The 24,839-nt window shown below is 42.9% G+C and overlaps 1 protein-coding gene across 1 annotated transcript; it reads right to left on the bottom strand.

Annotated features, from left to right (window-relative positions):
* Positions 1–5,304: 5,304 nt before the first annotated feature.
* Positions 5,305–23,069, bottom strand: znf462 (zinc finger protein 462; the record flags this gene model as incomplete). The annotated part of the gene is made up of 12 exons (XM_080527878.1): positions 5,305–5,611; positions 5,714–5,840; positions 6,014–6,257; positions 7,328–7,551; positions 7,948–8,084; positions 8,443–8,692; positions 10,426–10,620; positions 11,724–11,842; positions 12,566–12,930; positions 16,494–16,631; positions 16,947–22,306; positions 22,826–23,069. The coding sequence occupies 12 exons, from the start codon at positions 23,067–23,069 to the stop codon at positions 5,395–5,397; spliced, it is 7,620 nt and encodes a 2,539-aa protein (XP_080384004.1). The 3' UTR covers positions 5,305–5,394.
* Positions 23,070–24,839: the final 1,770 nt, after the last annotated feature.

The raw sequence follows: 24,839 nt of genomic DNA, 5'->3' as shown, positions 1-24,839 counted from the left end.
CCTCTGAAGTGGTGAGCTTCAGAGATTACTCCTGATCCCACATGTCTTGGAGATATTTTTAAAGATGATGTTAGACCTGTGAAATAAAGTGCCTCCAAAATAGGCATCGGAAATACTGAGACTTGGATACAAAGAGAGAGACAGACCCGATGCTATGTTAGGTGATGTGACTCATTGACAGGAAATATCTACTGTCTTTCAACACAACACACATTTTCTATGGTAAATACAAGGCTGAGGAGCATGTTTTTGAATAGGTACATGATGTGTGTTTGTGGCAAAAGTGCAGACAAAAATCCCCTGGGTTTATGGTTTTGGTCAGCTGAACTCCAGCACAGTATTGATGACCGAGATGTGAGGGAGAGAAGTCATGGGTGGAAGGGTGGAACACAGACTGAGGCCACTGGGGTGTCTCCTCACTCTTAAGCTATTTCCTGTGGACAAGCTGTTGTGACTATTATGGAATGCTCCAAGGACTCTGTGGCAACCATCCAAGAGGACAGCATATAGAGGAAGGGGAGTATGCATTCAAAACAAAACTGATAAATGGTGGTTATCAACATGAAGCGCAACAGGATGACGACATGGGGTAGCAACTGGCAATGGTGTGGTGTAGCTAAACTGTGATTCAAAATACACTGAACACTATATTAGGAACACCTGTACACCTTCTCAGTCATTCAGGTGGTGTAATGAATGTTTTCTTGGCACACTTTGGGCCTGTTAATACCAATCAATCATCCCTTGAATGCCACAGCCTATTTGAGTATTGCTGCTGACCATGTGCATCCCTTCATGGCCACAATGTACCCATCTTCTAATGGCTACTTCCAGCATGGAAATGCACCATGTCACAAAGCAAAAGTCATCTCAAACTGGTTTCATGAACATGACAATGAGTTCAGTGTTCTTCAGTGACCTTCCCAGTCACCGGATCTGAATCCAATAGAACACCTTTGGGATGTGGTAGAATGGGAGATTCACAGCTTGAAAGTGCATCTGAAAAATTTGCAGCAATTGTGTGATGCAATCATGTCATCATGGACCAGAATCTTAAAGGAATGTTTCTTTCTTTATCTAGTGGAATCAGTGTCACGAACAATTGAGGCTGTTTTGAGAGCAAAGGAGGAGGCCCTACCCAATATCAGTATAGTGTTCCTAATAAAGTGTTCTGTGAGTGTATATTTTTATGATAATCTTGATATGACAAACTCTTCTACAACATGCAACATATGACTTTCTGATACGGTCATGTCAGTCGCATCTTTTACAGTGTTTGAACAAATATTTCGAGTTATCTACTGTACATACTCCTTAGGCACCCAGCTTTAAGAAGTCCCCTGCCCCCCCCTCAACCAGCTCATCTTTCTGGTTCAGTACTGAAGGTTGAGTCTTTGTCCTTTCTCTGGCCACTCTCAGACCTGTGGACAGTAACAGGGGGAGCCCCAGTGGTGAATATCGCAGGGCATTGTCCCTGTTCCTCACTGCCTCAACGACTGTCTGTCACATCCTTTTATCTGTGACAGAGGTGAGGGATTCACAATGGCTTCTCATGCCAACCTTTTCTTTGTCCTCTGCCGCCTGGCGGGTGCATTTCTGAAGTGACAGACAATTGAAGATGTATAAAGACATTTGCTCTAACAGGGGATTGCCACTGTGACGGACGATTTCAAACATGCCGCAAGGCCACAAATGCAGCTGAGATCCTCTTTATTTCTCTCTCTCAGCAATCATTCAAAAAGAATAATTCAACTCATACAAATTATTAGCACCTACGAGGACAGGGGATTAAATTAATAATTAATGTTATCTACTGCAAATTTAAAATGTCACAGCTGGCATACTGTAGCATTGCAACACTTTTGTATTCCAGGGCATCACACCACTTTGTCCTTGGAAGCAAGCATTCCAGTTTGCAATGGTTTCCTGGGAGCTTGCTTACCTTAAAGCTTACCTATTTACAATTCATGACATCTGTCGTGATAAGCATACTAATACATATAGCTAGTCGAAAATAAAATGAGTGTCAGTCTGAGTGTCAAGATGCTCCATGCAAGGTAATTTCAATCACATTTCAACATTGCTACAGTGTTAATGGAATGTAGCACAGATTTGGTAGATTAACCTTTTTCAGAAATTTCCAGAACCTTGTGACAATGGACGAAGCAGAAATAGAACAGATTCTTTCTATCTAATTTGAAGCAGACATTTAAGCACAACAGTGATCCCTTGAAAACAACAACAAATGCAATATACCGTTATCTGATAACTTTATTAACAAGTTAAAAAAAGACAATGAATTACAATATTTACAGGATATCCAGAGATACATGGAATAAAATTGTAAACAATCATTCTAGGCAACATCACAACCCACCATCAGGAATCAGATTTTCACAGGAGAAAGGCAAGATGGAGAATCTAAGTCAAACTATGGAGAACAGTCTGAAGAGAAGAGAAACATAATGGAACAAACTAAATATATACAGTATACAAGTATCCAGTGTGTCATGAGCAGGGGTTAAATTGGGGGGAAAGGGGGGAGACAAACAGAGTCCCACCACTTTAGGGTGGGAAACCTTATACAGTGAAGATTTAATAGGTTTTCTATTAAAAATGATCATGGAAAAAGAACACATTTTGGAGACACCTCCACCACTTACAAAATCCCAATTTAACCCCTGGTTCTGAGTCGGGCGGCCTGGTAACAGCTGCCACGTAGAAGCTTATTTCCTCAACATTTCTCTAAATGTTTTTCAAATTCTAGGCTAGTCCTTTTTTAAAGGAAAGAAGGGGTAAAAGATTCAGCACCAAATCACCCCTGTTTTTAAGGTACAAAAAAGAAGAGATATTTCTTAACCAGACATTGTACAACAGCTTATAACATTTGATTGGGAGCTGAAAAACTCCAAAGGTTATCTTTTGATTTCTTTTTTGTTTAATATGAGACCGACCAACATCTAAAGGAAAAAAGGTAAAGAATCCTTTCTGAAACACCACAGTTTCAAACACTCGACAAGTAGTTTGTTTTTCTATACACGGCTGCAGACATGCAGAAATCCCAGAATGCACCCTGGGGGACCTGGGTTCTACCCACCTTTGCAACAAGGATTCATTGCTCAGAAATCGTAGCAAACATAGCCAGCTAAATATTTTGGTACCAAGAAAACATTTAAATTTGTGTGTTTCTTTGTCATTTTGATGGCTCAAAGTAGTTAGGAATAACTGTCAATCACTTTGTGCTGTAGAATTTTGCTTATTGGCCAGTGTTGGAGAAAAAGCATTTTGATGAAGCTTGAAATAATTGCTATTCATTTCTAATAAGGCTTTGGGGTATTTGAGCAGCAACTTCCAACATATACAATCTCTGCCTTCAAAACAGCTTTTCCTAAAAAGAAGCACATAGATGAGTGGGCTCCGAGAGTCCTCTCCACACTAAATGATAGAACACAGCATTTCACATTGGAAGCAATAGACACCCAAGTCTTCTACTTTCACATTGTTGGTCACATTACAATCCTCTTCTCTAGCATACAGCTTGGTTCATACAAATGATGTAACTATACTCTGTTGATGATTTGAATTAGCTGCTAACATCAAACTGCTATTTTCCTCAACATCAAAGTTCACAGTGACGTTGTTCACAGAAAAAGAGAGAAAACTACAGTTTGATGAGGGCAGCTATGTACAAATATTCCCTCTATTTTATTTATGACAGTGATGATCAGTGTTGGGCAATATTACTTAGTAGAGTAATATATTAGTTATTACATATTACTCCTTAGGAAAGTAATATCCTTATATTACTTATTACTTGGAATCAAGAGTAATAATATTACTTTACTTTTATATTACATATTACTTTCCCCCTTTCCACCCGCAAAAATATGTTTGCCCCGCACAAAGTTTGCAACGGAGATTAATATTTTTGTCATCCTTGACAGACACAAAGTCAAAATAGTGTCGATACTTCCAGCCGTGGAAAGTAAATGTACGCTGTTCATCATCATCCGCCATGGTTTGATTTGTTTTGAGAAACGCCGCCACGCTGTCAGTTGTCAACACACTAGGCTACGTCATAAATGTGTGCAGGCTGCGGCACGTTCTAAAAGGAACAGATCTATAAGCTACTATGCACCTCAGCGCAGTGTGCTGATAGCTTGTATATCTGTTCTATCTTTGCACGCAACAACCCCGGTACTATACATGAATTATACGTTTAACAGCCATTGTAACGGGTAACGAGGCCCTTATTTGGCGGAGTAACGAGGTATAATATTACTTTTTCGCAGAGTAGTCTCGTTATATTACTCGTTACTGGGTAAAGTAATAATATTACAGTAATATATTACTTAGTAACTCGTTACTGCCCAACACTGGTGATGATATTGTTCACTGATATTGTGATATTGAAAACAGAAAAACAGCAAGGAAACATATGGCCTGTTATTATGAACCTTATTGATTCACGTTGCTGGTTATCATTTTGTGACGACTCCCACCTTGTCACGAGGGACCGTTAGAAGTTGGACAACAATAAAAGCAGTAGGCTAGAGAGTTGAAGTGCTGGGAATGCCTAAGGCTGAAGGCATGTCATATTAAGGGAATTACATAGCAATTAGCTATAAACTTTGGGGCAAAGGTCAATATTCAAAACAATATTTTAAAACAAATCATAGTTTTATATATAGATAAATAAGGTGCAACTATTCCTCAAGGAATTCTTCTAGTTGATTTACACAAGGTTAAACTGCAAAAACAGCTGTAAGCCATCATTCTGGTCAAATCACTGAAATCTTTTTATGTTTTGAAACCAGTGTGGGTGGAGAGTGTCTGGTTGAGAAGAAAGCCATCTCTCATATTCTCTCTCTCTCATTCTTCCTCTCAACATGTGGTACAGTAACAGTGATGCTATGGGGAGGGGGGGTCAGGGCACCAATGCCATACTTCATTTCTCTCTTACAGTAAATACAACGCCTTGTTTTGGATTTCCAGGCGTTAAAAGGTGCTTGAATCAATACATGCCTGAACATCTTTCTTTATCAATTTGATCAAAAACATGTATATGAGTTAGGAATTCCATTGTAGAAACTGAAGATTTGACCTGAATGTCTGCATTACAGTACCATTCACTATTGGTTACCAATATATTACGATCTGTCCTACGGGACCAGTGACTAATTTTAAGGTTTCAGCCATTTAAAAATGTAGGATGTAACACAACCTAGAATTTCCAATATGTAACACTTAAAATCTAACAATGCTCCAAAACATGAAAATTCATTGACAATTTTGTTTCCATCTTTTTCTTTCTTTTAGCAGCCTATTACAACACCCAACCCAATATCAATCCAATCTAATTCATTGTTCGTGACACGATAGGCCACAGCACTCCTATAGGTCATTTTTGGTTTCAAGCATTTCTTTGTCTTCCTCATTCAGAATGTGACTCTGTGATAGGTCAGAGGGATATCCTCCCTCGACCTCGCCATTCGTGGATAGGTCCAATCCTCTGTCCGTCATAACAGCCGACGAAACAATGGGAGGTGAAGAGGAGGCCTCTATTGCTGGGGCAGTGCTTGTGTCAGTCCTGCCGTTGCTATTAACAGTCCTACAAGGAGGGGGGGGTTAAAGGGTTAAATGTCCGTCAACTAACAAGAACTAACTGTGGGAAAACAGGCAGATGAAAGAGGAAGAAAGGAAGGAGACTTACATGCCGTGTCGGAAGACGTGGCGCTCCCATTCCAAGCTGTTGGTGAAGCTGCGGCCACAGAACTCACAGGGAAAGCGTTTCTCAGCAGACACACTGCTGCTGTTGTTGTTGGTGGGGACGGGGACATCTGGGGGACAGAGATTATCATAAAGAACGAGCATCATAATCAGAAACACAATACAGACACGTCACACCACTCCTGGTCACACCACATTAAACACTAATAATTGGTAACATCACACAAAGACAGACAACACTGGTTGTTGTTGCTTATTGATAATAATGCTGATTTGTCTTCACCTATTGGGGCAAGCTTTTCATCCCCCTCCTCCTCGTCCTCCTCGTCCTCCTCAAGCCCTTCCTCCATTTCCTCTTGTTTCACATTTTTCGTGCCCTCCAGTTCTTCTTCCATACCCTCCTCTTCCTCCCGCAGGGCTCCATCCTCCTCTCTCTCCATCTCTTCCTCAATACTGCTTCTCCTCTCATTGGCAGCCTCCAGCTGGTCCAGATTGACCTGTCCCATCAACTCAAAGTTCCGGATCACCTTAATCGCCAAAAATGAAGAAGAACAGATGTGAGAAAAGTACGCAGTAAAGGTCAAGGAAGGAAGGACTCTCACCAATCAGCACACAAGAGAATATACATTAGTATGACAATGGTGGCTAAATACTCATTCTATCGTTGCCGTCGTTGAATTTGCATCAATTCGTGTGCATTCATAACTAACACACCTTGATTCAATGTGAAGCACTGCGCAACAAGTATCTTATTCAGGTAAAAAGGGTAATGTGATTGGTACACCACAGAGTCACTTCCTTCGTACTTTTTAAGAGAGCAGCAGCATCTTCAGCTGCCGCAGGAGTGTCTGTGCCCTTTTAAGTTTAATGTATACTTCAACCTCATGAAATGCCATCTGCCCTCTCTCAGCATCTCATGCATTATCCCCATTAAGGGAATAAGGGAAATGAAACCTATTCTTTGCAAGATGTGCCCAGAATAGAATAGCAGCTTCTAAAAAATGATGTGTGTGGGATGTGAATTATCTTGCGTATCTACGTGGTACTGCGACTACATATCCATGTTCAAGCACACCTTGTTTTTAACTGAATGGGGATCGCGATCACTCCAACCTCAGGTATGTATGTACTGTCTTGATGAAACGACTCAAACGACTCACTTTTCCTCTTTTTATTTCATTCTTTGGGCTTTACTAATGTTTTGTTCTCTAATCTTTTGTCATGCGCAGCTGATCATATCGCATGGTGCCTCTGTACGAAGGCATCAGCCTTTTTGGTTAGTGTTAATATTACGCGTGACATCTCTGAGAACGTGTTAAACGAGAGCACTTTTCCTTGCATCTGGTCCTGCCTAAAGCCCCCCACTGAGCTTTAAAGACTAGGTTGAAACACTAAGTAGCCCACTTTAGATCCCATCTCAAACTCTGCCAAATGTAAGCTCGCCAAGGCCCCTACCGAGGACAGCTAAACTAAATTAAAGACATAGGATTTCCCATTTCCCAACCCTTGAGTAAAAACAAGGCTCTGACATCACCACACGCGTAGGCCCGAAAGCAGACATGCCTAGGGGCATGCTGGGACATGGAGTTCTTCTGACCTTGTGCTCGTCACGGAGGTGGGCCTCCAGCTGGTGGAGTTGGCTGCTGTCGTAGTAGCACAGCTGGCACTGGTAGGGCTTGAGCTGGTTGTGCTTGAGAATGTGCTGCTGCAGACTCTGATCGCTGGAGCAGGTGAAGGTGCACTTGTGGCAACGGAACACCACACCCTGCAGGTGGCGAGACAACTTAGAGCGGCTCACCTCCAGGGGCGCCACGCGCTCCTCTGGGGAAGGAGGGTAGGAGTGGGTGGGAAGAGGGAGAGAGAGAGAGAGAGAGAGAGAGAGAGAGAGAGAGAGAGAGAGAGAGAGAGAGAGAGAGAGAGAGAGAGAGAGAGAGAGAGAGAGAGAGAGAGAGAGAGAGAGAGAGAGAGAGAGAGAGAGAGAGAGAGAATAACAATTACTATATGCGAACAGAATTACGGTATCATTAACTGTGTTTAGCGAACATAATGATATTGTTATGCTTTGATGGAACTAATAATATTTCCTCAAGGAAACTGCGGTCACAGTAACAACAGCCCAGCATATTTATTGACTCATGATGAGCCCAACCACGTCTCCAGGGGTTGCCGAGACATTTATTGGGACTATAAATGGGACTTTATTTTGTGTTGTTTTACCGCGGTGCAGGACGATGTGGTCGATCATATTGCTCTTGTATTTGGTGTGGTAGAGACAGAGGGGGCAGCGCAGGTCTTTGGGGCCCTCCTCCATGGCACTGGTGTGACCTGCTTCCACATGCATGGTGAAGGTCGACCTGGGGGAAACACCAATATGTTAAGGTCAAACGACATCAGAAAGAACAAACTCCCAAAGTATTACTGACTGTGTAATTACCGTGTTATTACTTCTGTTAGTACAGTGTAACTAGTATTGTTACTACTGCTTTGCTAAATGATACACCTTTATTAACTCTGAGCCTAAAACTACCCATGACTCATAGTGTAAACACAGTGTAACACAGAGTAATTACAGCACTTAATTATTAACTGTTAAGTGTATTGTACTCATACACTAGTTACAGTAATACAAACACTCAGTCATTTCAAGTGCGAGTTGTCCAATCACTGTACATTGTACATGGCCACTGGAGCAACCGTTCACTATGTCCTTACTTGTTGCAGGTGAAGAAGGAGCAGTCTTTGCACTTGAAGAGCTTCTTGCCCCCGTGACGGTCTCTGTAGTGCCTGCGCAGACTCTGCATGTAGCCCGAGCTGAACTCACAGAACTCGCAGGAGAGGATGCCGTCGGGCCGCCCCTCAGCCACATGTGGGCCAGACGGGCTGGACGACACCTGGCCAAGGGACGCCAGCTGATAGTGGCTGAGCTGCTGCCGGACGTCTGCTGGCTCCAGGTACGCTGGGTCTGAGAGAGGGACGAGGGAGAGAGAGAGAGAGAGAGATGAGAGAGAGAGTGAGGGACAAAGGAGACAGAGGGAGAGGGATGAGGGAAAGGAGAGAGGGAGGGAGAGAGAGAGAGAGAGAGAGAGAGAGAGAGAGAGAGAGAGAGAGAGGCAGGTTGAGTATGGACAAGGTGGATACAAATCAGAACTAACCTTCACCCTGAGGTAAGTTAGAGTAAGAACTTTTTCATCGACTTACGGACACAGAAAACACCTGCTGAGAGCTCATACAGGATGTGTGGATTGACTTGTTAGGACCCGTTACTTATTCTACTACTTCAGAGTGTGTTTACTATATTCCAGCCTGGAGCCCAAATCCACAGTCCTACTGTGCCTCAGTGCATCCTCGAGCTGTAACTGTCACCACGACCCCCCTTCCTACGGTATGATATCAGTGTGCAACCTCATCTACTCGTCCTACTTTGAGAGTACACCACATCAATAAATAAAACCGTGCCGGTAATAGGATGTCTCCATGTGAAAAATGCTTCATTCAGCATCGTGCTAGCGAGCGCAGAAGGGCAGGCGAAAAAAAAAGAAGAAAAAAAAAAAAAAGAGACACTTCTTTGACTTTTTAAAATGCATGTCATGCATTTTGTACCTTGCAGAGGGTTGAGAAAATCATACGAATCGAACAATGCCACACTTGATTCATAGCAGCAATATGTCCTCTATAAAAGAGGAGAATATGTAGATGAGATGGCATGCGCGGTATAAATCCTTTGGAGAAGTAGTAATCTGTCTCTCTAAATGGAGGTAGCAGGCCCAGGACTGTCCAAGTGTAATTGAACAGTGTGCAGCCATGAAGGAGCCCTTGGGCTTTAGGAGGCCAGCCAATGGGGAGATATCTCACACATCTTTTCACATAAGCATTTTTATGACCACAACAGCCAAGCAACAGACAAGTTTCAAAGCAAAAAAAACAAAAAAAAAACACACACACCCTGCACCTAACTAAAACGGCTATGAAGGTTAAGGAAAATATATTTGATATACTCTGGCCCTCACAATAGAATCTTCCCTCTAGGTGGAACACAGAACAGCATTCCGGAATGCCCCTCCAAAGCCAACCACAGAGGGGCATTCCGGAATGCTGTTCGGTGTTCCACCTAGAGGAAGATTCCATTGTGCCAGGAGCTTGGTGACAAGCTGCCAAGAACATTCTAGAACATTCTAGAGCAAAACAGGCGCATAGAGGGCACGGCACCTGACACACAAGTTTAACCACACTCTCTGGGAACTAGCTAGTAATACACACCCTGCTGTGTTCATGGATCCTATTTGATCAAGTTTCACATTTTATGTCTTTCCATGATCAAATAAACAATCCAACCTCAACCTGTGAATTGCCTTGCTGTAGTAAGTCTGCTGTAAACATAACATTTTTGGAGTCTGTCTGGCATCAAACCAGATTACATGTAGTGTACTAGAAATGTATTCTGTGATTTCAAAGGAAGCTCTTGACAGGAGCTTGAGTTCATTTGCCAGTGTTTACCCTACTATTACAGTATATTGGTGTGGCAGACATCCCCCTCTAGCTCCGTCTCTCCACAGACTAAATCAATTAAGCCTTCACTGGTTCTAATTAACAAGTTTGGTATTTGCCGCTCTCGTTTAGGCAAAACTGCATTAGTCCAGCGGATGACAAAACAAAAACTGTCAAAGACCCAGTCTACAGTGCAGATGGAGCTCTTACCGTCATGTTCAGGGGTCAGGGGGGCCAGTTCAGAGTCGGAGCCCAGCCTGAGGGTCTTCTGGGCAGCCTGGGTGGCAGCTCGCAGCTTTGGGAGGGTCAGAGACTCTCCATGGTCCGCCAGAGCGTGTTCCTTCAGCTGGCTGATGGTCATCGAGGAGAAGGGGCAGGACAAGCACTTATACGTGTTCTCGCTGCCTGTGACGAGAACAAACAGCAAAATCAATACGTCATGAATCTTTATTCATATAATATTGAATATGATAATGACAGAGAACTTCATATAGCCCCAAGTTAAAGCTCAAAGGAAGCAACATCGTTTTTCTAACATCACTTCTAAAAGACTAGAACGATAGTGCAAAAGGTCCCACTTCCATTGTTAAAGTAAGACGGAGGAACCTGGTAGGTAGAAACAGATCCTTGTGATGGGACCATTCGGCTTATGAAAAGTACAGCATTCCTGCCATCACAGTACTAGTCTTTAAAATGCACCTCTGTCACCAATTTTCTTTTATGACACTTTCTATGATGACACCCATTCAAGTGCAAATCGATTGCCTTGAAACTATATTGTAAAGCCAAAAGCATTCAGACAGTCTTGATTCAAAGAGGGGTGCTGACCCTCATTTTCTGCTGCTCTACCCTTGAATGACTTTGGCACCTTATCGAGAGAACCAGCATTCACATGCCAGAGGCTATGGATTCCACAGCAAACACAAGATCTACACAGGCTTCGATCAAACCCCCGAAGCAAAGCCTCTGCTGAGATACAATGTACGACAGAAGAGACATGCTGTTTTGACAATGAAAACCAGACAATGTCAGGTTACCTCTTGGAAATGTAATCAAATTCTAAATGGATCTGGTCGAGTCGATTATCTGCGGCAATTGTTGATCATATTTCTTGTTCACTCCAATCATAACCGAGACAACATTCATGTCTGGTTTTTAAATGGTTCTACTCCATTGTCGTTTGAAATGAATGATTGACTCCCACGTCTATTCCCCTAGCAATGCCTCACTGCGTCCATGGAATCAATTTCTACAGTCTAGTCATTTCAAATACCATATATCCAAAGGGAAAAATAACACCAAACATGGACAGACCACAATATTAATTTGATTCAATTTAGAGACTAGATTCTAAATATTCCCACAGGAGACAACTATGTAAATAGCAATGTGGTGGTTGATTTAGTATCCACAAACAGCTGTATAAAAATCTTGCATTCAGAAAACAGCCAACTACTCAGCTATGGTAACTAACCATGGAGAGCTATGAGGTGTGAGGTGTGTTTTACCTGCATGTGATTTGTGCAGGTGGCTCTTCAGGCGACTCAGGTATGCAGATTTAAAGGGGCAGAGCTTGCATCTGAAAGGCTTGTGGTGGCCATGGTGAGACTGCACATGTCTGTCCAGGCTGGGGAGAAACAAACAAATAGAGGGACAGTGAAGGGGAGCGTGGGTGAGAGAGAGAGAGAGAGAGAGAGAGAGAGAGAGAGAGAGAGAGAGAGAGAGAGAGAGAGAGAGAGAGAGAGAGAGAGAGAGAGAGAGAGAGAGAGAGAGAGAGAGAGAGAGAGAGAGAGTGAGAGAGGAATCTAGTCTACACTTCAAATATTTTTATGGAGCCAGCAGGAAGTTTTACTCTGAGAACCCACAACAAGCAGGATTTTCAATGACTATTGAGCAGAGGCCTTAGGGTGGAACCATCTCCCTAGAATCACTAGTGAGTGAGTCTGCAAACCACACAGAGGTATCTAGGGAATATGACTGTGTTTTCATCCCAGGCTCCTGGGTGGCATGGGAACACATTTCCTTTCTGGGTCAGGGCACATGCAGTACAGTCGGATTACACAAGGGAGCTCAACAAAGATGAGGTCTTTCAGCTTTGGATAAGACAAATTGCACTATCAAAATGTCTGCGTGTGTCACTGGAGCTTGCAGGCAACAAACATGCATCCTAGAATAACATTCTGACGTAAAGCATATTCAGAAGACAGCTACACTGAAAGTGAAAGTAAACACTTCACACATCAACCCATGCAGGAGACGACTCACAAACAAAGCGCTCAATCTTAGAAGAAAAAAACTAAAACAATGGGCCAACAAAGCAGTGAACCAAGAAAGTCTCCCCTATGCTTACTTGTGTCTGAAGGGTGAGACAAACTGGCAGTACTGGCAGCTGTACTTGTCCTCTCGGCTGAACATGGCCATGGCAGAGTGACTCCTTTCATGGGAGCGCAGGCCCTGCATGGACATGAAGACGCGGTCGCACTGGGCGCATGGGTGTCCTCCCACCAGCCTCTCCTTCACCTGGCCCGTAGACGTCCCCCCCACCACCGTGCCCACCACCATCTCCGCTGTATCCATGGCAACGGGAGGGATCCCAGGGACCTCCGGGCCCGCGATCTCCTCAGGGGGCATCTCCGTGGCAGCAGCCGCCTCCTCCACTTCACCATTAGTGATGCCCTCCGCGGGGATGGACAGCGGCACCTCTGTCACTTCCTGCTGCAAGAGGAGAGAGGAGGAACATGAGTCCAGAACATGACGTGACCGTTATGCTGTCATGGCTGAACAAGTTATTTGACCTCTGGATTTCACATTCAATCAATATAGCCATAGCATAGCTCCACCCCCCGCCCCCCCCCCCCCCCATTTTTTGTTGTTGAATAAACTAAATGTCAGTGTGAACATAGTGCATGAAAAAGAATAAACTATCTAGGAACAAGACAATACAGTAAAGCCAGCACATACAATAGAGCTACTGTATATGAAGAATTACTACAAAACTAAACGGGCCAGGGTCTCTTAATCTGAGACGGTCTCTTAATCTATTTACTGTATGAACAGGCTGCCTCATTACTAGCCATAGGAAATATTGCTCTCTAACTGCAGTTGATTAGGTGGACATTAGCCTTGAAGAGGCCCCCGACCACTTCCTGGATCAGAAGAAGCACAAAGTGGTTCCTGTGCCTCTCACAGACAGCAAAGCTGGCTTTTTATGGCCGACAGGAAGCTCCCTATTTCGACAAAAAGGACCTGACCCTGCACTAAATAAGACCATAAATAAGATGTGTCGTACACAGAGTTTGCCAGCCTTGCATCGTCAGCCTATTCTCATCAACTGGGCGTGTTATTCTTAGGGGATAGCCACAGCATACATGGCAAGAAATGTAAACTCGTTAACGGAACTGGAACAAAAACAAGATAGCATAATTAGCTTTCATCATTATTTCTTCTTCCATATTTGAAACTTTTACTTGGACCGGGGGCAAAATAACTGAGATATCCCATTTTCTGATCTACATACAGTAGTTTGTACTATTATGGAAATGCCCTCTCAATCTGACAGAAGTCCAGCCAGGCCATCTACTGTCTAGAAACGCCTGGAGAGGCCTGAAGAACAAGGCCTTAATTTGGCTTCCATTTTGGGTAAGGCATTAAATCCTCAGGCCTGTGCCCCCTTGCCAAGTCCCTGGCAACCCCAGTGGAATACTAATATCCAAACGGTTACCCGCTGCCCTCATAGTTATGGTTTCTTTTCCCCATGCAATGGGACTACCTCACTTGTTTTCTCCAGGGTAAGTTGACAGACTGTCTACCCAGGGGCCTCCACTGCAATAAACACAACTAGAAGCAGAACCTGCCCTAGTAAAACAGACCTCAGCAGTGTGTGCTCCTCTGAGCGATGGGAGGCAAAAGTCAAGAAAGAAGAATAAAGTGGCTTAAAGAGCACAGTTGGGGAATCTAGCTTTAGCAGTTACTTTTAAGTTTGAGTAGAGATCCTTTGAATTCAAGCTGTGTGAAAATACAAAGCTTTTCTATATACAGCGCTCTACGTAATAGTACAAATGGATTTGAAATCAAACAATTAATATGAGGTTAAAGTACAGATGGTCAGCTTTTATTTTATTTGTAGAAATATTGGTTTCACCATTAAGAAACAACAACACTTTTTATTTACATACATAAACAAACCCACAGTCACATGAAAAAAGTAGGACACCCCATGAAATCGGAATAGTTATTTTTCAAGACACAATATGGACATGTCAATGGTCATTTGCTCTTCTTTCAAACAATATCTATAAATAAAGGTGATGTAATTGAACCAAAAACAATGGAATTTTAACTTTGTAATCATTTAGTTAACAAGAAATTAACAAAGATGCCAATTCATACTTGGGAAAAAGTTAGAACACCCTATGCCCTAATAGCTGGTATTGCCCGCTTTGGCTCAATTGGACGTTTCCTATAACTGTCTACCAGTCTCCGACATCGCCTGGGAGAATGTTTTTCCCACTCCTCCATTCAGAATTCCTTCAGCTGTGTGATGTTTGAGGGGTGTCTTGCATGTACAGCCTGTTTCAAATCACCCCACAGCATCTCAATAGGTTTAAGATTCGGGCTTTGCCATTCCAGAACTCTCCGTTTCTTTCTTTTGAGCCATTCCTTGGTGGATTTACTGGAATGTTTTAGGTCATTGTCATGTTGCATGGTCCACATCCGCTTCAGCTTAAATTTTTGGACAGATGGTCTCACATTTTCCTCAAGCACCCTTTGATACAATAAAAAATTCTTAGTGGATTCTATGATGGTGCGCTGGCCAGGCCCTGCTGCATCCAAGCAGCCTTAAACCATGACATTTCCACCCCACTGCTTCACCGTTCTTGTGTTCAAATGCTCTCTTTGGTTTGCACCAAACATGTCTTCTGTTACTGTGCCCAAATCATTTAACTTTGGATTCATCTGTCCAAACCACATTGTTCCAGAAGACCTGGTGTTTGTCTGGGTGTTCTCTGATAAACTTAAGTCTTGCCCTGATGTTTTTTTTACAGCAAGGGTTTCCTCCTTGAAAATCAAACTTGTGGGGTCTCTTTCTGATCGTAGTTGCATGTACTGTGCAACTGTGGCAAGAGCTACCTGTAGGTCCCGTGATGACATTTTAGGATTGTTGCAGACCTGGCCATGTTGGCCATGTTGGCAGTTGTTTTTGTTCTCCACTTCTAAATTATTTGCTGGACAGTGGAATGGCTTCTAATTTATTGGAGATCTTTTAAAATCCCTTCACAGACTCATACACATCTACAACCTTCTTTCTGTCTTCCTCAGATAGCTCTTTTGATCTCGCCATGGTGATACCACTCACTTCAACAATCAAGAGCAAAATAAAACTAAATGTTTGAGGTTTAAATAAGACAGGCTCCTCCAAAATCCTCTCTAACAATGTTGTAATCATTTGTACCTGATGTGGTGCACTTTAGTTATATTACCTCTATCTCTCAATATTGTTAAAATGAAGCTCAAATGTCCATATGTTGAAATATGTTGAAAAAGACAAAGGTTTTCAAGATCTGTTTGGCAACTGGCTAACATGGCTGACGTGACTGTTGACAACTGCAGCAGAATGAATTCTGAAGTGTACAGAAACATCTTGTCTGCTCAAAAAACAGTGGAAGGTGCTTCATCATACAGCAAGACAATGACTCCAAACATACTGTCATTGCAACTATGGAGTTCTTCAGGGCAAAAAAGTGGAAAGCTCTTGACTGGCCAAGTCAATCTCCAGACTTAAATCCAACGGAAGATGCATTTCATTTGCTGAAGATGAGACTTAAGGCAGAACATCCTCAAAACAAACAACTGTATAGGCCTGGCAGAGTATCACCAGAGAAGATATCCAGCATCTTCTGGGGTCAATAGGTCGCACACTTCAGGAAGTTATTGCATGCAAAGGATTTGCGACCAAATACTTAACATGTTCTGCTAAATTTGGACATAATATTAATCTGTCTAAATACTTCCAGTGCCTTGAAATATTAGGACTATGTATAAAAAGTGTTGTTGTTTCTAAATGGTCAAACAATTCTCTATACAAATACTCAAGTAACTGCTATCTACTTTAACCTCACATTAAATCCTCATATTAAAACTTTTGTAATATAGAGCCAAAACATGAAAGAAAATCCTTGACTGTCCAAATACCTTCGCTGGGCACTGTTTATCAAAATGCATGATGGACAAAAAATGTAACAATTCATATTGACCTCTAAACGAATTAAATAGTTTACCTTGACATGGCCCTCCTTGACCTCCCCATACTGGACGTGTTTCCTCAAGTGGTTGCAGATGGCTCTGAGGGTGGGGTGGATCTCCGCACAAAAGTTACACCTGAAGCCAATTGGTGCTTTGTCTGCAGGGGTCTCCTGCTAACAAAATTCATTCTAGTTATCAAAAAAGCTTCCTTTCACTTGTTCCATCACTATGAAATATAGCTGATGTCCATTATCATGCACAATTAGGAAAACATGTCAAAGTTACATTCACCATAAAAGTTTGTTATATTGCCTCTTCACCTTGTCATAACTTCTAATAAGTGTGGTATCAAAATTGTTATTACATAGTCCATGAGAAACAGTCATTTATTATAATAAGATATGTATATAATATGATTATAGTAAATATAATATAGGTATAGGGGCAACTTCATGTAATGTGTGACCAAACTGTGTCCTTGCACTCACCTTCTCAGGCTTGGTCTCTGGTGGCTCAGCTGCTTTCTGCTTGCTCAAGAGCTGTCGCCTCCTCTCCTGACGCATCGCCCGTTTCTGGAACTCTTCATTATGGTTCATCAGGTGCTTGCTGAGGTCAAGGAGGGCCAAAAACTTCAGCTCACAATGGGCACACTGGTAGAGCTCCATCCCGTCCTCAGCAGTGCTCGGATGGATCACAAAGTCCCGTTTCAGCTCCTTGTTATGGTCGTCATTGTAGTGCATGGAGAGCAACTCAGTCGTGCTGAAAGACAGCCTGAAGCATTTTAGACACTTGAATGGTAGCCACTCCACCTCTCCCTCGGGCTCAGGTTCCAGTTGAGACTCCACCACTTCCTTTTCCTCTTCGACAGCGGTCGTATCAGGTTCTTTGGCGTAGACCACAGTAAAGTAGCGTCCGAGCTTGCTAGAGTGTTGCTTCTTGGGGAAGACTCCTGGATGACGTTTGATATAGTGTGAGACAATACTCTTCCTGCTGAAGGCCTGGAAGGCGCAGAGTGAGCACTTCCTTCTTTCTACGGCCAGTTTCAGCTCTTCACTCAGCTCTGACCCATCAGCTTCTGATGACACTGGCACTACCAATTTGTCAGGCTTTTCAGTCATGGTCTTTGATGATGCCAAGCAATGTGTATAATAGGCATCAATGTCGTGGCGCTTTTGGTAATGTGCAGCCAGGCCTTTGCGAATGGGATTTGTGTATGCACACAGAGCACACTTGAATACATTGTTCTTGCCTTCTGGCTGTGCTCTAACATTGTTGTGCTTGATGCGGTAGTGTCGAGCTATACCTTTTCTGGTGGAGCAGAAGTACTTGCAGAGTTGACACCTAAACACAGCATGCGTCTCTCCTTTGTTGATGGGGAACTGGGAGAGAGCACGATCAAATTCACTGACCTCCTGAACCTCTGATACAATTGTCGCACTGCATTCAGCAACTGGCTCATCGTTACTTACTGACAAGTGTGCGAGGGCAGATGTGAACATATCTGAGGCTGGTTGATTGTGATATTTTTCATAGTGAATTTTCAGTTTCTCCAATGTTCCATGAGTATATGGACACATTTTGCATCTGTACGCGCCATAACCCTGTCTTTGGGTTTTGCACTTGTCATCCCCTTCATTAGGGTCTTTGACCTGCTCTATGTCATCTGCAAAGTCCTCAGCCGTGACTTTCACCAATGGATGCCTCTTCTGATAGTGAGTGAGAACTCCATGAATGCGAGAGTTCACATATGGACAGTGCCGGCACTTATATACTGAACTAGGATTGATGTCAGCTTCCTGTGCAAAGTCTGCAGCCTTGACTTTCATGCCGGGATGTTTCTTGCCATAGTGCGTCAGGAGGCCATGGAGGCTATTATATTCAGAGAGACATACAGTGCACTGGTACGGGTTGTTTGAGATAGAGCTACTTGATAGGGAGAGACGGGGGTGGTGCTCTTGAGGTGGGATGGTATCCAGTGTTCCCTCATCATGAACAGTCTGATGAAAATGTAAGGATGTGTGACCTTTAGCCATTGCGGGGTGTAGTTTGTCTTGAGAACGATTTCCTTTGATGATGTCCAGTAGTACAGACTCATCCCCTTTGACAGCCCAGGGGTGGACAGCTTGGTAGTGGTTGGTAATATCCCAGATTGAACAAGCCTCAAAGGCACAATCTCTGCACCGGTAGTGCTTGGTGTCCAAGTTCCCCACTTGCTGGGCAGCAGTAGTATCAGGCCCAGCCCAAAGCTTGCTGGCCATGTATGTGTAGTCAACATTGTGCTCTGGGTGGCGTCTTTGGTAATGAAGGAGCAGCCCATTTGGTTCAACATGGGAGTAGATGCACCACTCACAGTGATAACCAGCCTCCAGGATGCCATCTTGATAAGCCCAGTGTAAAATGGTCATGGCTGTGGCCTTCACAGTCGGATGATCCTTCTTCAGGTGCTTCTTCAAAGCATACACATATGGAGATGTATAAGAACAGTGCCTGCACTTTAAAGACCGAAGGGTTGCAGAATTCTCTGAGTCGACGGGGGCAGGGGCCATGGCAGGGATGCTGCTAGTCTGGACCATCTGAGCTCTCTCTCGTTGACTGCGTACTACTGCAGTGTGTCGACGCACCAGATCAGCATTGGCCTTAGTGTCCCTATGCTTTTTCTGATAGTGAATAAGCACTCCTTTTACAGTGCGATTCCCGTAGTCACAGTGTTGACAGAAGAACAGCATCTCAGCCTCTCCCTTCTCTGCACCACCTCTGGGGTGGGAATTGCTGGACCCATCAAGTCCGTTGTTGTTGAACTGTTTTAGAAACTGCTTTGGAGGTGCAATCTGTAACTCGTCCATTAACTTCATTAACCCAGGGGTTGGTGAAGCATGCTTAATATATTTAGCTGTCACTTTTATTTCTGGATGTCTCTTTTGATAATGTACCAGAACACCCACAACAGACCGGTTACTGTACACACAATGTTTACAGTAATAGATCTCTTCATCTGAACTGAATTGAACAGTGCTTGGCGACTTTGGAGTGGTGGCTATATTTATGTTGTAAGAGGAGTTGCCAGACGGCTGGGGCCTATCAACTGAGATAACCCTCATGGTTTTCTGGATGCGAAAATATGAGGCTTTTTGCTCTGGATGCTTTTTCTGATAGTGGACCAGAACGGAGTGCATGTTGGGGCTGGCAAAGGAGCATACATCACAGTCATAGACCACAACGTTGCCTCCAATTGTTTCTTTAAGAACCTCTGTCTCAGAGCCCGACTCTTGTGCCTTTGAGACACTTTTCAGAGCTGGACTGGATGAGGACCTGGGAGTGGAGGTGGAAGTGGGGAAACTCTTGGGACCAGAGTTTAAGATTTCTCTCAGTGTTTGAGACTCTGCACTCTTGCCCTGCTGTTCGACCACATAGCTAGAGAAGATCATAGCATTGTTAATTTTCACCGTTGGATGCATTCTTTGGTAATGGGGCATCAAGCTTCTGACATTTGGACTTGTGTATGAGCAAAAGCGGCACATGTACACCAAATCTGGCTGGTTGAAATTCAGCACGTTGCTTGCTTCTGGATGGTGATCCATGTAGTGCTGATGAAGGTCATTGTAATTTGTATACTCAATAAAGCACTCCAGGCAACGGAAGACAGCACTCTGATCCTCTGGGTCGAGGATGTATCTAAAGCTAAACTTAATGTAGGGGTGCATTCTCTGGTAGTGAGTGCTAACACTGCGTGCCGACTTGTTGTGGTAATCACAGTGTTTGCAGTAGTAGCGTGCCTGAGTGTCTTCTGAATATTCAACGTTCTCCTGGAACGTGTCTCTGCTGTCTTGGCTGCTGTGGTCTTGAAGATCTTTCGAGTCAGCAGGGTCATTTTCCTCATCATCAGACAGTGTCAGAGCAAGGGGAATGTTTCTTGAGCTTAGTTTTGATTTAGGATTACTTTTTCTTTTCCCCGCTCTCCCTTGAGTATTGACTGATTCTGTCCCATAAACATGCTGTGCGTAGTAACTATAGACATGGTTTTTACTCTCATTGTCCTCTTTGTCCACATCAATGTTATTTTCTCCCTCCTCTTCATCATCCACTTCCTCCAGGTTAATTACTAGATCCTCCTGCTGCTGATTAATCTTGCTCTGGAGGTTGTTGGCGATTTCATCAATTCTAGTTCTTTTCTTGACTGGCGATAAATCCAAAGGTAAGTCATTGATGGACTTCCTCGCAGTTTTTCCTGTTAAGTGCTTTTTGGACGAAAGCCCAAGAATTGAAGTCTGGATTTTTTTAACAAGGTTTGGAGAACTGTATGTTTCCAATTCAGAGTCCTGCTGCTCATTTGAGGAGCCTTCCAGGCCGGCAGCCTGCATGTCGTCACAGTAGGAGTGCTTGTGTTGTTGGTGAACTCGCAGCCCTTTCAGCGTTGTGGTGGAGAAGCTGCAGAGTGTGCATCGGTGAGGATTCTGCTGGTTTAGATCACTGATCGGACATAACTTTTTCCCATTTACTTTAGAACTGACGTTTTCTCCGTTCATTAGTTCTGGCGACTCATTCTGTGCGTCTGGGCTTTCATTGGTCAAGTCCATGGTGTCCCAGTCTGAGGAGGCGTGGCTTTGCTTATGTGTGCCTAACTTGAGAGGGCTGGTACAGATGAAGGGGCATTCGTCACACTTATACACAGTTGTCTTACCGGACAGGTGTATATTCTCAATGTGACGGGATATGCTTCGCCGATGCATCGTCAGGAAAGAACAAAAGGGGCACTGGAACCGGTTCATGTATCTTCGGAATGGTATCCCTTTAGTCTCCAGCATTTTGTTATCCTCTTCAGACAGAAGCTGCTTAACAGAATCCTCAGCTGACAAGGGGTCGGTGTAATTGGGATCATCAATGTCAGCCTGTTCGTCATCCGAGCTGCTCCTGAAGTCGTCATTGAGCATGCTTGAGTTCATGTCAATGGCAGAGTTGGAAATATCAGACTTGACAAAGGTGGACCTTTCAGACAATATGGAGGAGCCTGTGCTGTTAGGTGCTACCGATTGTATCTGTGAATACTGATAGGATGATATCCCAACTGTGGTCTTGAGCGGGGTATTCCCTGAATTTCCCTTGAAATCGGAGGAGTTGACAGAGGAGCCCTCATTGCCACTTAAGTCATTGGAAGCCATATTAGGGTTGGGAGGGCTTCTGGGAGAGGAGGGTGAATCAGATTTAGAGGAGCCAGCACTTCCCTCCCCTTCTGGCTGTTGGATGGTTGAAATAATCTTCACCATGTTGCGGTGTTTTTTCATCATGTGATCACACCAGCGCTCCCTACGAAGAGTCTGGTAGTCACACCACTCACAAGTAAAGTTTCCCCTGGATTTAGTGAGAGGTTTGACCATGGATTCCAAAACATTACGCTCCACCACATCCTCTGGTTCCTCACTGGGTTCCTCAGGTGATAACGCAGCCGAGCAAGACTCATCAACAGCCTCAGAAGGAGATTCTGGGGGATCCAGGTTTCCTTTATGATACATCTTTTGGTGTTTCAGGATCCTGGCTTTCCGTGGAGACTTATATGAGCAATATTGGCAGGAGTACACTTTCCCAAGGTTATCATGCATTAGAATGGTGTACTTGGCCTGTTTGGGAGTCTGGGAGCCTGGTGAATTCCCACTACTTAATGAAGCACTCCCTATGATGCCATGCACCTTTTTGGTGTGGTCACTCAAGAGAGATTTTGATCTGAAGTAAAGGACACAGAACTTGCACTGGAAAAATGGGTTTGCTGTTTTGTTAGGCTGGTTTGCTGACTGGTTGTTCAGCATTTGGTTAGTACTGGAAAAATGCCCAGAGTCCATTTCAAAGGAGTGGAGGCCTGAAATAAAAACAACAAAATGACCAGTCAGCATTTCCATGAATAACTACAATTATGGGTAATACAATGAATGAATGATTGATTGAGTAGACACAGCAGAAGAAAACAAAATAATGTTGCTCTTATACCTGTGTAATAATGCTGTAATTACTCCAGTGTCAAAATGAACGTGTTACTCTGCTTCGTAATAACATAGAAATGTAGCTGATTTTTTTTTTGTTATAACACAAGTGAGGTATTATTAAGTGTACGGTATAATAGAGCAACTCAATAGATACTATATTTCTTTCTGTATCACTTTTGATGCTCAAAGCTCTATACACAGACATAATGTCAAAGTAATCATAATAATAATAATAATAATAATAATAATAATAATAATAATAATATGTTAAAATGACATGATCAAAAGTCATATTATGACATTGACATATCCTTTTGATCATGTCATTTTAAGAGTTTCACAATACATTAAAAAAACCTTCCCCATAAACAACACAGCCAATGCAGTGCCCTTACCGGTTTCATTTTGTGAAGATTCATTGTTCAGAGCAGACTGCTCCTCTTCTTCTTCCTCCTCTTCATCCTCCTCCTCCTCGGTCTGGTTGGGAGAGTTTAGAGACTCTGATCTGGACTGACAAGGACTCCCATCTCCCACATCCGTAGGTTGCAGAAAGGCTGTATGGACATCCTGGATATGCGCCTTTAGGTCATCATATGACTCAGCACGGAAGTCACAGCCATCACACTGCAGTACCTCCATTGCTGAGGACTCCCTGGAAAATCAGGGAAACCTAAAGAGGAGATGACAAAGAATAGGTGAGGCCACAGACTCTACAATCAAATATGTCATGTTTAAAGAAGGAATTCTTCATTGCGGACTGTACTCAGAATGCTAAGAAGATCCTTTTTTGCTGCATGGTTCCAAGAACAATGGTGAGGAGGGATTACGGGTTGATTTGTTTCATTTTTATTACCTTGGGATAAGCCACAGCTGGACAGCAGCACTGCATCCCAGTATTTACATCAGACAATTCCATCAGATTGCATCAAGGCCTTTCAAATAAGATTGAATGAACACACAGAGATGAGGCTTTGTGTGTGCTATGCTGTGGTTTTACGTTGCCGTGAAAACACAACTGATAATGTGACCATCACCTCAGAGCTGGATTTAACTTTCACCATGACTATAACATTCTAACCAAATGATACTTAGTGCCCGGTGTCAACATCAATCTCTGTTTCAAATAGCTCGTTTTTGTATGTGACCAATACCACATAGAGCCCAGACTGTTCTACATTGTTGTGACACAAACATAAATCCTAGACTGGTGGACAAGCTAGTCCCATGAGGAATACTGTATTTCACTGTCTTGTAGACTTCACATTCCTCAAATGTTTTTGTAAATATATGTGTTAAACAAATCAAAGCTGAAATATAATAGAGGAAAAGCCAGTCTTAATTAGAAAAGATAAGTTCCAGATGGTGTGGATGATATATATAGATTGATATTTGCTTTGTAGTTGAAAGACGGTGAGATAGTAGGATGGACCAATGCATAAAACATGGTCAGAGGGTAGTATATGGGCAGATGAAAGGTCAGATAGATAGATAGATAGATAGATAGATAGATCCAGTGATTTCTAATCTCAGTTTATATTCATAGTGACAGTTAAGATAACACATACATTCACCAAACATTTATTAGGAACACCTGTACACTTTCTCATTCATTCAGATGGTGTGATGGTGTGGAGAATGTTTTCTTGGCACACTTTGGGCCTGTTAATACTAGTGTTGTTCCGATACCGATACTAGTATCGGCATGGCCACCGATACGCACAAAAATGCTGGTATCGGCGAGTACTTTACAAAAACGTATATATATATTTTTTTATTATTATTTATTATTATTTTTTACAAAAACTTTACGAGTTTTACAAAGGTTTTGAGCAGTGCCAGACTAAGTGTTAGCAATAATTTTACATCGAGGTGAGTATGCGGCTCAAAAAACATGTTTTTTTGTTTTGTTTTTTCAAACGCCGTGGTATCGGATCGGTACTCGGTATCGGCAAGTACTGCACGGTCAGGTATCGGTATCGGTATCAAAAAATGGTATCGGAACAACATACCAATCAATCAATCAATCAATCAATCAATCAAACTTTACTTATATAGCTCATGCATTGAATGCAACTCCAAGTGCTGAACATAAAAAGGTAGGAGATACAAAATAGATCAAATAAATCTAACACAATAAGACCAGCAATAAAACAAGAAATAGAGGATAAGATAGGAGTAAAAGTGCAAGTTGACAGACAGAGATATTTAAAGCCTTTATTTGTTATAAATTTGATGATTATGGCTTACATCTTATGAAAACCCCAAATTAAATATCTCAGAAAATTTGAATATTACATGAAATCAATAAGAAAAGGGTTTTAAATACAGAAATGTCAGCCCTCTGAAAAGTATAATCATGCATATGTACTCAGTACTTGGTTTGGGCCCCTTTTGCATGAATTACTGCCT

Source organism: Nansenia antarctica (assembly GCF_963989245.1).
Source record: "Nansenia antarctica genome assembly, chromosome: 4".
NCBI lineage: Eukaryota > Metazoa > Chordata > Actinopteri > Argentiniformes > Microstomatidae > Nansenia > Nansenia antarctica.
The sequence above is the reverse complement of the archived record's forward strand: the minus strand, read 5'-3'. Positions and strand labels throughout refer to the sequence as shown.